The sequence below is a fragment of the Callospermophilus lateralis genome, chromosome 1 (assembly GCF_048772815.1).
Source record: "Callospermophilus lateralis isolate mCalLat2 chromosome 1, mCalLat2.hap1, whole genome shotgun sequence".
NCBI lineage: Eukaryota > Metazoa > Chordata > Mammalia > Rodentia > Sciuridae > Callospermophilus > Callospermophilus lateralis.
This window is the reverse complement of record NC_135305.1, coordinates 207749985-207764825: the sequence shown is the minus strand read 5'-3', so window position 1 is coordinate 207764825 and position 14841 is coordinate 207749985. Positions and strand designations below refer to the sequence as shown.

At 43.9% G+C, this 14841-nt stretch overlaps 1 protein-coding gene and 1 pseudogene across 1 annotated transcript; both read left to right on the top strand.

Annotated features, from left to right (window-relative positions):
* Window positions 1–4690: 4690 nt before the first annotated feature.
* Window positions 4691–7320, top strand: LOC143399779 (15 kDa protein B-like). Its single transcript, XM_076856758.2, has 4 exons — window positions 4691–4864; window positions 5456–5557; window positions 6632–6721; window positions 7198–7320. Exons 1-4 carry the CDS (start codon window positions 4691–4693, stop codon window positions 7318–7320), a joined length of 489 nt encoding a protein of 162 aa, XP_076712873.2.
* Window positions 7321–13541: 6221 nt separating this feature from the next.
* Window positions 13542–14099, top strand: LOC143409567 (low molecular weight phosphotyrosine protein phosphatase pseudogene; annotated as a pseudogene).
* The last annotated feature ends 742 nt before the right edge of the window (window positions 14100–14841 follow it).

Here is a 14841-nt window from a genome sequence, read left to right as displayed (position 1 = left end):
AATCGCATCATCCCCACTTGCCAGCTCTGTATCTGAACCCGGTTCATAACCTGCTGGTGCTTTAGTGTCCTCATCTGCAAAATCGGGTTAATGATGTCCCCCTTCTCTGTGTTTGGCAGAGGCAGGCACTCGTGTTTGCTAGGGGTCTTAGCTGTGCTGCAGTAAAAGCCACCACACCTGAGGCTCCCTCTGCCTCACAAGCTGGCGCAGGGTCTCCACCCATATCAGCTTTTCTTTGCTTTACAGGCAAGAAAACCAAATCACAGAGAGATTGATTAAAAAGCAGCGAGAAAGTGGCAGAGGTGGGATTTGAACCTGGACGTCGTAATGGGACTATTGAAACTGAGGCAAGGCTCACAGGCTGTACTCTGAAACGGCTCTGGGTTGACTATAAAACACAAGTTATTGAAAGATTTTTATGTAGCTATCAGAGTTTGATCATCTGAACTCACATTCCTAAAGCTTATCTGTCCAAAAAAAAATAAAAATGAAATAAAACACACACACACACACACACAGGGGTCGGGGTTGTGGCTCAATGGTGGAGCGCTTGCCTAGCATGTGTGAGCCATTGGGTTTGATTCTTGGCATATAAATAAATAAATAATAAAGGTCCATCAACAACTAAAGAAAATATTAGTTAAAAAAATCCACGTGCAATGGCACACGCCTTAATTCCAGTGGCTCAGGAGGCTAAGATAGGAAGGTTGCAAGTTCAAAGCCAGCCTCAGCAAAAGAGAGGTGCTAAGCAACTCAGTGAAACCCTGTCTCTAAATAAAATACAAAATAGGTCTGGGAATGTAGTGCAGTAGTGGAGTGCCTCTGCTACATCCTCCTGCCAAAAAAAAAAAAAAAAAAAATTCATCCACTTGAGAGCCTCCCACCTCAGCCCCCAAGGCTAACTCTGCTGCCTTCCAGCCTCAAGCCTTTGGACATGTTTTATAGTCTTAAGGTTTGATACAGTTATAAAGATAACAGGGTCTAGTCCTTATCCCTGGCTATCAGATGCTTGAGTCCTACATTTATTACAAGTTTGTGTTGCAAGTAACAGAAAAACTCACACAAATTGGTTTAGACAGTAAACCTGGAGGCCCTCACCTTCAGGCAAAGTGTGACCCAGCAGCTCAATGATGACAAGGATCTACTTCTTTCTCCCTCTGCCTTCTGTGATGTTGACCTCATCCTAAGAGTGGCCCATCTCATATCACAAGGTATCCTCTTTGTCTCATGTAGTCATGTCTCCTTTTAATTCTGGAAGGAAAGAAAGCCTTGTACTCTCGCCAAAAGTTTTGAGATGTATTCTAATCAGACAAGGTTAATCACATGCCCACCCTGAACCAATGGTATAGTGGCGAGATGGCAGGCACTTGTTGGCTTAGACTAAGTCAAATATTCCACTCAGAACCATGCAGATCCTCAAAAGGAAATCGGGGCCTGTGTAAGTTAGGTTTTCATTGCTATGACAAAATACCTGACAAGAACAACTTAGAGAGAGGAAAATTTATTTCGTTCACAGTCTCAGAAATTCAATTTGAGTTCAACCAACTTCATTAGTCTGGACCCAAGGTAAGGCAGAACATCATAGCAGAAGGCAAATGGCAGAGAAAAAGTTCTCTACTCTTGGGGGCAGGAAGTAGAGAGAGAAAGGGGGAGGGGTCACAAGGAAGATGAACCCTTCCAGGACATGACTCCAGTGACCCATCTCCTCAGTCACTCCCCACCTGCCTAAAGGACTGATTAGGTCACAGCTTTCATAATCAAATCAATTCATCTCTGAATATTCCTGCGTTAACCTAGGAGTTAATCCTATAATACCTCAAATCCACATCACAACAAAACCTCATTGGAAGGGAAAAGAAGTAGGGGAAATAGATGCCCCTCCAGTCTCCTCCAGTTTTCCTGCCAACTGGTTTTCTAGACACGGTTCAGTGTCTCCCAAGCTGTCTCTACCATGCGAGACTCCAGCTGCTGTCAGGGGGCTCTCTTGTTGACCTGTCTCCCTGACTCTCCAACCTTGGGTTCTGGCTCCAGTCCTCTAAGGCCATAGAACAATCTGGTTGTCTTGTTTGTTGTCTTTCAGAAACAAAGTGGTGCATGCCTGTGATTTCAGCGACTCAGGAGGAAGGAAAAGAAAAGAAAGAAACCAAGAGGAGAATCAAGGTCTTCTTGTTGTTCCTCTCCTCCACGTCAGGACCCCCAGTTTCCCATTATTCTACAGCCAGGTCTTGGCTGTGTCACTTGAACAACTTTCCCAACTTTCAGGGGCCTCGTTTCTTCATCTGTCAATGCTGGAGATAATGTGAGCTTCTCAAACTGGTGGGAAGCCCTGCATTAGAGTCTGCAAAGTCCCCAAACGAAACACAATGCAGCATCTAAAACTTTTTTTTTTTTTTTGGCAGTTCTTGGGACTGGACCCAGGACCTTGTGCATGCTAGGCTAGTGCTTTACCACCGAGCCACCCCAAATCTTGATTTTACTGGAGTTTCCCGCTCCCAAGGAAATACAAAACATCTGAAAACACTTATGGACAATTCAACAATAAAATAACAAATAACTCAATTTTAAAATGTGCAAGCTGGTCACGGTGGCATGAACCTGTAGTCCCAGTTACTCAGGAGGCTGAGGCAGGAGGACCACTTTACTCCAGGAGTTTGAGGCCAGTCTGGGAAAATGTGAGAGGACGTCTCTTAAAAGAGCAAATATGCAAAGGACTTGGGGTAGATATTTTTCCCCAAAGATATACAAATGGACAATAAGCACATGAAAAGATAGTCACCTTCATTAGTCATTAGGAAAATACAAATACAAATACAAATTGAGGGGCTGGGGATGAGGCTCAAGCGGTAGCGCGCTCGCCTGGCATGCATGCAGCCCGGGTTCGATCCTCAGCACTACATACAAACGAAGATGTTGTGTCTGCCGAAAACTAAAAAAATAAATATTAAAAAAAAATTCCCTCTCTCTCTCTCTCTCTTTAAAAAAAAATACAAATTGAAACCACAATGAAATACAACTTGACTATTCTTAAAAATATTTTGTTTTAATTGTAGTTGGACACAATACCTTTATTTTATTTTTACGTGGTGCTGAGGATTGAACCCAGCGTCCCTCACATGCTAGGTGAGCGCTCTACTGCTGAGCCACAACCCCTTTTTAAAAAAGAGATAATAACAAGTGTTGACAAGGAATGTGGATTGTATTGGAATCCTCACAGATTGCTAGTAAGAATGTAAAATAATACAGCCTCTTTGGAAAACTTAGCAGTTCTTTAAAAAGTTGAACCATGGGCTGGGGTTGTGTGTGGCTCAGGGGCAGAGTGCTTGCCTAACCCACATGAGGCACTGGGTTCAATCCTCAGTACCACATAAAAATAAATAAAATAAAGGTATTGTGTCCATCTACAACTAAAAAAAGTTAAACCATAGAGTTATCATATCAGAAATTCCACTCCTAAGTGTAGATCTAAGATAATTGAAAATATCTCCACTCGAAACCTTGTACACAAATATTCATAGCAACATTATTCACAATAACCAAAACATGAAAACAACCCAAAGGTCTATCAACTAAAGAATGAATAAATACAATGTATTATATCTGTACAATGGAATACCATACAGCCATAAAAAGGGATAAAGAGGCTGGGTATGGTGGCATACCCCTGTAATCTTAGTGACTTAGGAGGCTGGGGCAGGAGGATCTCAAGTTTGAAGGCAGCCTCAGCAATTTAACAGGGCCCTAAGCAACTTAGCAAGACCCTATCTCAAAATAAAAAGGGCTAGGGATGTGGCTCAGTGGTTAAATACCCCTGGGTTCAAACCCTAGTACCAAAAAAAAAAAAAAAAAAAGGAATAAAGAGTACTCCATACAGATATGCTACAACATAAATGAAACAAAAAAACTGTGCCAAGCAAAAGAAGTCAGAAACAAAATGCCACGTAATATATAATTTCATTTACATGAAATGCCCTAAGTAGGTAAATCATAAAGACAGAAAGTAGATTAGTGGTTGCCAGAGCCTGAGGGAAGAGAAAAGAAAAGAATGAGTGCAAATGGGTGCAAGGTTTCTTTTGGGGGTGATGAAAATATTCTGAATTGTACATTTTAAAAGGATAGGTCTGGAGCTGGGATTATAAAGCATCACATACAGGGCCTAGAGTTCAATCCTCAGCACCCTCCCTCAAAAGGGGGTATGTGTGAATTTTATGCTACATGAAATTTATCTCAATAAAAAGAGTTTTACTAACTTGGAAAAAAGATCCAGTTGCAGATGTATTATGGAATAGAATCCAAGTTCCATGTGGGTAATATCTTTGATTCTGGGATCAAAGCAGATCTACCAGATAGAGACAGCAGAGACCTGTACTGGACTCTCTGAATGGACCTCTTGTGGCACAAGTGGAGAATCAAAGCCCAGAGTGAAGGGTCTGTGTCCAGCCACCACAAAGGTCCCTTGCTCCAGTTCAGGGCTCTCACCTCACTCTAGGCCCTAGGCTGTTGCCAAATCTTCTTGTCCCTCTTGGCCAATGGTATTTCATAACATTGCCCAACACTTGGTTTCTAGCCAAGGAAAGGATTAGCCCCCCTTTCAGGAAGGCCTGAGCCTCATGTGTCACCAGAAGCCTTTAGGCAAGGTCCCTGAGTAAGACCTAAAAGGGGCTGAAGGTGGCAGTGTGTCAGAGAGGAGACAATGGCAGGGGCCTGGAAGGCACTTGTATTGGTGGTGGGCTTCGCAGTAGTGTCCTGTGAGGCCCATCGCCGTCTGAGATATGAAGATTTCGTCAACAGGGCTGTGAACATCTACAATAGGGGGCAGCGGGGAAAGCCTCTCTTCCGGCTGCTGGAAGCCATTCCACCTCGGTTGGTGAGTGTCTGTGGGCTCTACCTGGGAAGCAAGCACCAGGGGTCATATACCCATGAGGCTGATGGGCAGGCAGAGTGCCTGGCACAGGCACAAAGTGCGTGGTTGACATCAGCTATTATTATTATGTTTCTTCCACCTGAAGGTAAAACCAGATTATAATCTCAGCCTGACCACTGCCTGGCTGGCCAGTTTGGTGTTTCATCCAGCAGGGGGTCAGGTCCTGGGTTTGAGGGAATGTGAGAGCCCTTTCAAGTGGACCAGTCTGGCCTTTGGGGGTTTCCAGCTTTCCCATCTCAGCTGTTGTTAGCTCTCTCAGGCAGCTGAGGGTCAGAGCAGGGGTTCTTGTTCATATTTCACAGGCAATGATATTAAGAAGCAAAGGTAGGAAGGTCATATAGGTAGTGAGTGGTATTCTTTGGATTTCTTTTCAAAAGACTGCACACCTTAAATCTGCTGATTTAATCTTAACAAGCCCCAGGTTTGGTAGCAAGTGCTAAGTCCCAGTTTCACCATGTCACCTTAACCTCTCTGTGCCTTCATTCCCTCATCTGTAAAAGGGAGATGGTCATGAATTTTCTGTTGTTTCTTTAGAACTTTACCATCAGGATCCCACTCAACTTCACCATTAAAGAGACAGTATGCATTTCCACCCCAAGGAGCCAGCCACAAGAATGTGCCTTCCGGGAAGGCGGGGTGAGTCTCATCCCTCCAACTCCCAGTCTTGGGTGAGGGGAGAGGCCCTCTCCTCTCTTTGGCTAAACGGGATACTGTCTGCCTCCATGCATCTCAACTGCCCACCTTTCCAGAAGTTTTGAATGTGGAAGCCTTTTTCAAAGTCAGATTTTCCTTATTGCTTATTTTTCCTCCAATATATTGTCAATCCTTATTACAAAAGCAATATACCCTAAAAAAGAACAAAGCATGACCATAGTCCCCCTCCAGACCACTGCATTTATTTATTTACGCTATGAGGGATTGACTCAGGGGTGCTTAACCACTAAGCCATATCCCCAGTCCTTTTTATTTTATTTTATTTCATTTTGAGGCAGGGTCTCGCTAAATTGGTGAGGCTGGCTTTGAATTTTTGATCCTCCTGCCTTAGCCTCCTGAGTCTCTGAGAGGGGCCACACAGGACACTATTGCCAAGCAGGCCTTCCCTACTGTGCCAGGGGAGACCACTGCTTTTTTTTTTTTAATATCTATTTTTTTAGTTGTAGTTGGACACAATATCTTTATTTTATTTATGTGGTGCTGAGGATCGAACCCAGGGCCTTGCACGTGCTAGGCGAGCGCTCTACCACTGAGCCACAACCCAGCCCCGAGACCACTGCTTTAAAAGAAATAAATTGGAAAACAACATTTAAAGTCTTATTTTGGTACTTCACATTTAAAAAAATTTCTGATCAGCAACCCCCACTACCCAGGGACAGTCACTAACCGTTGATGCATCTTCCTCGGTATCTTTTTTTATGCACACATATATTCTAAACAAACACGGTTTTCCTCTAACTCACGGATGCCTTTTCCCGTTTAATAACGTACCTGGACTTCCCTTATTTTCATGGGCATCATCTACTCCGTTGGGACCTTCCCAGCGATGGCCCCGCACTCCTGCTCTGGCTGGTGCCTATGGTGTGAGGATATCTGGGGTTCTCACGGGCTGGAGCCGTGGGGTTGGCGCGGGTGCGGCTCGCCCTTGGGGGCCGGGCAGGGGCGCTGTCGTGGAGGGTGGCTGGACCCTTACAGCTCCCGCCCGGCTCGCCGCAGGAGGAGCGAACTTGCACTGGAGAATCCTCGCGGCGGAGGGTGAGCTTCTTGATCCTTACCTGCGACAGGGTCTGCGAGAACCCGACACAGGTGAGCCATCGGGTGGTGACAGGGACAGCAGGGGCCGACCACAGGAAAGCCGCGGTCTGGATTCCCTGTAGGTACACCGTCCCCTAGGGCTGGCTTTGTCCGGGTGCTACCGTCACCGCGGCGCAGCCACGTGGGTCACTGGCGCAGCGCAGGGAGCCTCGGGGAAACGGGATCCTGCTCTGGCCCATCAAGCTCTAGAGTGCGAGGAGGAGGGATCCGACTTCCTGAGAGATAGTCGTGGCCCTGCGCTCCGCCCGGGAGATCCCTCGAAACTCCCCTATTCTCCCCCAGGCCTGCCCACGGCCTCTGGGCCCGGCGGGTGGCGGGTGGGAGCCGGGGCGTCTTAGCTGCATCACATGCTCCCCGCCCGTGCCTCAGTCTCCTCTATCCCGCCTTGAGGGAGGGCCCCGGGCAGGGCAGGAAAGAGGACGATCCATGACAGTCATGGTGGTGACCATCCAGCATCGTTCCTGCAGGTCAACAGGGTGATACGTTCTGATGATGACCCTGTTGAGGATTTCCTGGGCAATCTGCCGCCTGCGGCCAGGGAAGCATATGAGAAAAGCCAAGTACGACATCATCTCCAACATCCTGAGTAATTTCTAGGGCTGACGAGGACAGCTTCCCCTACCCCACTCATCCACCTCCCTCTGCTGCCTTCGGCACCTCCTTCCTGTACAGTCCAGGGTGCCCCCTTGCGGAGCACCCCCAACCCTGAGCTGAACACTGCACTGTGCCTTTGCACACTGCTTCTCTCTGCCTGGACTTCCTGCCCCTCCTCTGTCTGTAGGTCCCACTAATCCTCCAAGGCATAGCTCATAAGTTACCCCTTGCAGGAAGCCTCCCTGCTCTCCCAGGGCAGAAGTGGACTCCCCTCATCCCTTCACTCACAATTCTCAAAGCCGTGTTGGCATTATCTGCTATATTCCCAGCCAGCTGGCTGTGGAGTGAATTTCTCAATGAGATGCTTCTGGTGTCCTTGGGAGGGCAGTTTCTTTTGTGCAAGACACCTAATACCCTTGCTTCTTGCCCAGTTACTGTGACAACCAAATGCCCCTTCACATATCCAGACTCTTCCAAGGAGATCATATCATCCTTGAGAAGAAAGGGTGGGGGTGTCAATAAAAAGTTTCTGATATAAATGACTGAGTGAATGAATAAACTCTTAGAAACTGGACTGAACTGGATGAACTGGGGTGAGGAGATCAGTGAAATTGGGCCCTTGGTGGGGGGTTAGGGAGATTTGGAATCCCTAAGGTCAGGGCAGGGTCCATGGAGAGAAATGGAGAACAAGGACAGAGGAGCCAGGAAGACAGAGTAGTTGGCCTCCAGCCTCCTCATCTGCCTTTACTTCCTTTATGCCGCCAACTTTATCACAAAGCTTGTCAGAACTTTTCCCTGAACCCTGACTTGTATATCAGTGCCTCCTGGACACTTCCCTGTGGAGGTCCATGGGGAGTCACACTCTCAGTATTTTCCTGCAGCCTACCCCTAGCATGCAAGTGTTTGCTATAGAAATGACTTAATGAAAACTCTCTCTTTCCAGGGGCTGTGGTGTACAACCCCTTGGGGACATTGGATTTTTAATAATGGGGGCAGCAAGATTCCTCTTTGTGAAGCATAATAATAGCTATCATTATCTGAATGTCACATTCCATAAGTGTCTCATTTAGTTCTCAGTACTGTCTTAACAAACTATACACATCATCTGCAACTTTCAGTGAGGAAACCAAGTCATGGTTTCCTCATGGGGAAATTGGTTCACTGCCTATAGCCCAAACTCTAACTCCCTTGCCATCTAAAACCTGGTAACACCCACTGGTGGGTGAGAGGAGGGATAAGGGAGACAACATATAGTGACCTGGAGTAGTGTTACCAAGTGGGCTGAACAGAATAATCTGAGACCTTCAAACCCTATTCCCCATGGTAGAGAAAATGGTATTTGTCATCCTCCTGCCTCAGCCTTCCAAGTTGCTGACATTACAGTTGTGCACCACCATGCCTGGCCAAAACGGGCAACTTAATAAAACCCTGTTTCCTGTTCTCATTGGAGTCTGGAATCCAGTGTCCTTCATGAACACTGTCAGTTATGCCCAGCAGATGTGAAGTCAAATCCTTTCTTGCTCTAAAACTTCCAGGTTAGGTTTCCTTTAGTTTCTTGAAGATTAAGTAAAATTTTGCTCCAAATTAGAGCCCAATTTTATTAAAAGCCACAAAATAAGATCTGGGGCGGGGGAAGGGGCACAGAAAGAACAAGGCTTGTTTGAATTTAAGCTTTAAGAGGTATGAAATTTTATCAGTTTTGTTCACTGCTTTAGCTCCATACCTAAATTTCAGCATTTGTTGATTAAAAAAAAAAAAAATCTGGCTCTGGGTTAAATCCCTAGCATTTCAAGACAATAACAAAAACAAAACAACAAAACAAAGAAACAAAAAAAACTTTAGGGGCTAGGGATGTAGCTCAGTGGTAGAGCATATGCTTAGCATACACAATACCTTGGGTTTAATCTCCAACACCACCAAAAATAAAATAAAATAAAGATCCACAACAAATGATAAGATTTGATATCATGAATAAATCAGTTTTCTTAAGATACATAAATGTAATGCATTAGAATCCACTAGACTCTTAATAGTGTTTGTTTTTGAAAAGAATAAAAATAATCTTAAAATTTACAGGGAAGAATATTTGTTTAAGAATAGTAAGAAAATTGTGAGAAAGAATGAGTTGGGAAAAAGTGACTGTGGCCCAGAAGGGGTAATAGAGGGTCTACTGAAAGAATAGGAAAACCTAGAATCAGGTCAAATATATACAAAAAGGAATATACATCCAAAACAGCAGTTCCATCAAATATGGAAAGGGGATTTTTAACAAATGAGGAGGCTTAACTTGTTTATTGCTGCCTGGAGACAAAATAAATAAATAAAAAACAGCTGAAAAAAAATTCTAACTGGATTTAAAGAATGATTTGTTAAAAACAAAACCATAAAATCTTTCAAGAAAATCAAATGGGGGCTGGGGATGTGGCTCGAGAGGTAGTGCGCTCAGCTGGCATGCATGCGGCCCGGGTTCAATCCTCAGCACCACATACAAACAAAGATGTTGTGTCTACTGAAGACTGAAAAATAAATATTAAAAAATTCTCTCTCTCACTCTCTCTTTTAAAAAAAAGAGAATCACAGCCTTTAGGGACAGGAATCCCCTGTGTTTCTCCTTTGCTAGCAAAGCAATAAATCTTAAAAAAAAAAAAAAAAGAAAAGAAAATCAAATGACCCAAATCTGGAAAAAAAGAGAAACTCATCTGAGGTTCACTGGCAGAAAAATACACCCTGGGACATGACATGGTTTTTAAAATGGATAGCTGGGCATGGTGGTGCACTCCTGTAATCCCAGAGACTTGGGAGACTGAGGCAGGAGGATTGCAAATTAGGGGTCAACCTTAGCAATTTAGTAAGATCTTGTCTCAAAAAAAAAAAAAAAGGACTAGGGATGTGACTCAGTAGTTAAGTGCCCCTGGGTTCAATCCCTATTACCAATAAATAAATACATAAATAGATGGATGGATGGATTAGTACTTGGCAGAAGGTATGGAGAAGATGGAAAAAAGCTTTCAAATATGGATATGCAGACATGTATAAACAGATGGTTTGCATGAACATGGGAAGAAATAAAGATAGTATATTGTGTTAACAAGTGGAGGCTACTGATAAAAATGGCAGGAGAACAAGGAAAATGTCAATAGGAAAGTAAAAAGTGGGGATTTGGTTTAGCAAAGCAGAATTATGAGGCATATTTCTGCGTTTATGTGATATGTGGAGGTATGTTTGGGGTAGGCATGTGCATATGCATAGAGGAATTAAAAACTGCAAAACAGCAAGACTATGCAACATGAAGACACATGTCTGTGTCAAATGACAAAAGAAGGATCTTGAAGTTCACCCATGTGAGAGGACCAGTGATCAGGTTTCACACACCCAGACTCCAGCACAGAAGCTGATCCTCACACCATGGAGAACACAATGCATTTGGAGCCCACAGGTCACTTTATCATCCCAGCCAGACCTCCACCCTGGGACCCAAAGCCTGATATGGTCAGAAGAGGTTCCTCTACTTGGGAAATGACAGAGCAGACCTTGGGGACCCAGGAGCCATAGTGAGAATCAGTGTTCTGCTGCTTCTGAGTCATATTTGACATTCAATTATCTTGCATATACACAGTGTGTGTGTGTGTGTGTGTGTTACTGAGGATTAACCCCAGGGGTACTTTACCAATGAGCTACATTCCCAGCCCTTTATTTTTTGAATTTTGGGACAGGTTCTCATTAAGTTGCCCATGTAGGCTTCAAACTTGTGATCCTCCTGCCTCAGCCTTCTTAGTTGCTGCCATTACAGGTGTGCACCACCATGCCCAGTTGAGTTTTATAAATGGAATCATACAGCATACACTCTGCTGCCTGGCTGTTTTCACTGCGCATCATAATTTCATGATTCACCCATGTGGTTGTATCAGTAATCTGTTTCTTTCATTGCTTAATTTGGACATATCACAATTTGTTACCTATTGATATTTTTTTGCCTTTTGTTGAGTGACATTAAATGGGTCTACTCCTCTTTTAGTTTGTTCATCTATAAAATGTCTCTTCAATCAGGCTGTTGGGAGGATATGAAGAAATATATATATTTACAAAGAATTAGGGAGAACTCTGCTTGGAATGGAGGGACTAAGTACCCCCAAACCCTCTGTCCCTGGGGCCACACATCCTATCTGTTAGGGGAGATGTGTCTCAACTGTCCCCCAAATCATCCCCAATGAACAGGGCCTGAGGCCCTGGGAAGCCACTGCAGGGGTCTTGGCATGCTATAATTTGATTTGCAACTTTATAATTCCACTCTGGTTATTCTGCTGACTAGAGACTGCAGCGGGTGAAAGGGTGGACATAGGGAGACCACTGTAGTAATCCAGGTTCTAAGAAAGATATGATGATTTGGGGCTGGGGTTGTGGCTCAGTGGTAGAGCACTTACCTAGCATGTGTGAGGCACTGGGTTCAATCTCTGGCACCACATAAAAATAAAAACAGATAAATGTGTTCTATCCATCTACAATTAAAAAAAAAAAGATATGGTGTGGACTAGAGTGGAGGCAGAGGAGAGAACTGGATTTAAAATAGGGGTCGGAGATCTAAGTCGTGCCTTAGCTGTTGAGAGGAAGAAGAAGAAATAAGTGACTCTCATCTTTCTCCCCTCCAAAACCCACTGCTGGGTTTCTGAATGAGTAATTGGGAAGGTAAGAGCTACATGATGAAGATGGGGAGCACCAGGGTTGATAAGGGTTGAGGGTAAGGTCAAGGTTTTCATTTTGAACAGGTTATAGTGGGGCATATCTAAGAGAAAATAGGAATCTCTGTTGGTCCAGAAAAAAGACTTTAGACCCCTTACATACAGGAAAGGCTGATATTATCTAGGGAAAGCATATGGGGTGAAATCTGAACCCAGGGATAAACTCAAAGGTTTCTTGTATTTGGAAATTAAGAAAAAGGTGGAGTGGGCAAGAGTGGAAAACAGCAAGATAAGTACCAGAGAAGGGAGAGAAACAATGTGAGGGTTTATAAACAAGCTCTCGATTTACTTAATCCCTGCTAGTAGGGCAAGAATCTCCCTAACTATAAGGATCCAGCTTCCTTGGAGAAGCAGGTGCCCATTCTCAGGGAGACTTCAAGCAAATAGAAAAATTGAATCGGAAATTCTAAATCTCATCTCAATGATAGAGACCCAGGTGGCTTCATTGGTGAATGTCATAAAATATTTTAGAAAAAAAATCCTTCAAAAACTCTTACAGAAATAAGATAAGAAACACTTTCACATGCCTGTAATCTTAGCAACTCAGGAAGTTGAGGCAGAAAGATAGTAAGTTCCAGGCCAGCCTCAGCAGCTTAGTGAGGTACTAAGCAACTTTGAGAGACTTGGTCTCAAAATAAAAAAATAAAAAGGGTTGAATATGTAGTACAGTGGTAAAGTGCCTTTGAGTTCAATCCCCAACACAGGTTATAGTGTGTGCGCGTGTGCGCACACACACACACACACACACACACACATACACAGAAAAAGAAAAAGAAACACATCCAACTCATTCAGTGAAGTTAGCATTACCAACTAAAGACATCACAAGAAAACTACAGAAAAAAAACCTGTTGTGAATACAGATGCAAAAATACTTCACAAAATATTAGCAAATCACATCCAACATCATAAAAATCCCCAACTAAGTGGGATTCATCTCAGAAATGCAATATTGGATCAACATCTTGAAAACTAATTAATGTTATAACTATATGAACAGGCTAACGGACAAAAAACACATCACCTCCAAGATGAAGAAAAATCTTCTGATGAAATCTAACACCCATTCTCAAAAAACTAACAATAGTATGAAACTTTCTCAACTTGAAAAAGGTAACGAATGGGGGCTGGGATGTGGCTCAAGCAGTAGCGCGCTCGCCTGGCATGCGTGCGGCCCAGGTTCGATCCTCAGCACCACATACAAACAAAGATGTTGTGTCCGCCGAAAACTAAAAAAATAAGTATTAAAAAAAAAAAAGGTAATGAATGAAAATTCCATAATTTAACATCAGAGTGAATGGTGAAGGACTGAATGTTTTCCTCCCCAAGATTAAGAACAAGTCAAGGATATTAACTTTTGCTACTTCCAGTCAACCTTGTATAGGAGGTTCTGTCTAGTGGAATAAGGCAGGAAAAATGAAAGATATCCAAATTGGAAAGAAAGAAATAAAATTATCTTTATTAACAGATGATATGAGTGTCTGCGTTTGAAGATGGCGGAGAATGGTCCTAAGTCCGTGCTGTTCGTGTGTTTGGGTAACATTTGCCGGTCACCCATCGCAGAAGCAGTTTTCAGAAAACTTGCAACTGATCAAAACGATTTAGACAACTGGAGGATAGACAGTGCAGCCACATCTACCTATGAAGTGGGGAACCCCCCTGACTACCGTGGGCAGAGTTGCATGAGGAAGCATGGCATCCCCATGAACCACGTTGCCCGGCAGGTGACCAAAGAAGATTTGGACACATTCGACTATATATTGTGATGTATGGATGTATGGATGAAAGCAACCTGAGAGATTTGAATAGAAAAAGTAATCAAGTTAAAAATTGCAAAGCTAAAATTGAACTGCTTGGAAGCTATGATCCACAGAAGCAACTCATTATTGAAGATCCCTATTACGGGAACGATGCTGACTTTGAAGTGGTGTACCAGCAGTGTCTCAGGTGCTGCAAAGCCTTCCTGGAGAAGGCCCACTAGGACCACCTGCCTGCTACCAGCTGGGGACGCTCCCTATCCACGTTCTGCATCCTCATCCTGCGCTGCCACTCCTTTGCCCCAGGCCCCACCTGCCCCTTCAGCTGACTGTTTTCTCTGACCTGACCTGACAGATCATTGTAGGTGGAAACCAGCTGTGTCTACAGAAGAATCAATAAAAATGTTGGACTCAAAGACAGTTTGTAGGGTTCAGTGAGAGTTCTTAGACTAGTGGAGCCTTCGCTTTGCCTTGATTATGCTAGTGGAGTGAGCAGAGAGAAAAACAGCCCCAACCACTAAGTACAAACACCCGAAGGCCCAGGTTAGTCTCTGTGCCCAGTAAGGTTGGATGGCTGGGTCTCCCTGCAGTGATTGTGTGTGGCTGGCCAGTGCCTCCAGGGCACCTGTGCTCATCTGTGTATCCAGAGTCACAGTGACCCTGTCCATAGCGGCTCTCCATGGTTGCAGCAGGTGTTTCAGCTCACACACACACAGTGCACATGATAGGAGACAGACTGATGGGATTGATCTTTAGCACCTTTAGTATTTGTTGGGTTTTGTCTGATTTATTTCACAAAGTCAGCTTATTTGCTCTCATTTGAGCTACTTTGTATCCAAAAATTTAATTATATCTGGAAAGGACACTTGTATGCTATGTATCCTATGGTTGGTTGAGGAGTATGTTTGTTTTATATGCACAGGTAACTCAAATGTAAATTGGCTTAGGTATGAAAAAATAATTTAAGCAGTCAGTTATGTTGGTGACCTTAAGTATTGATATGTTAATAAATGTTTCATGAGTA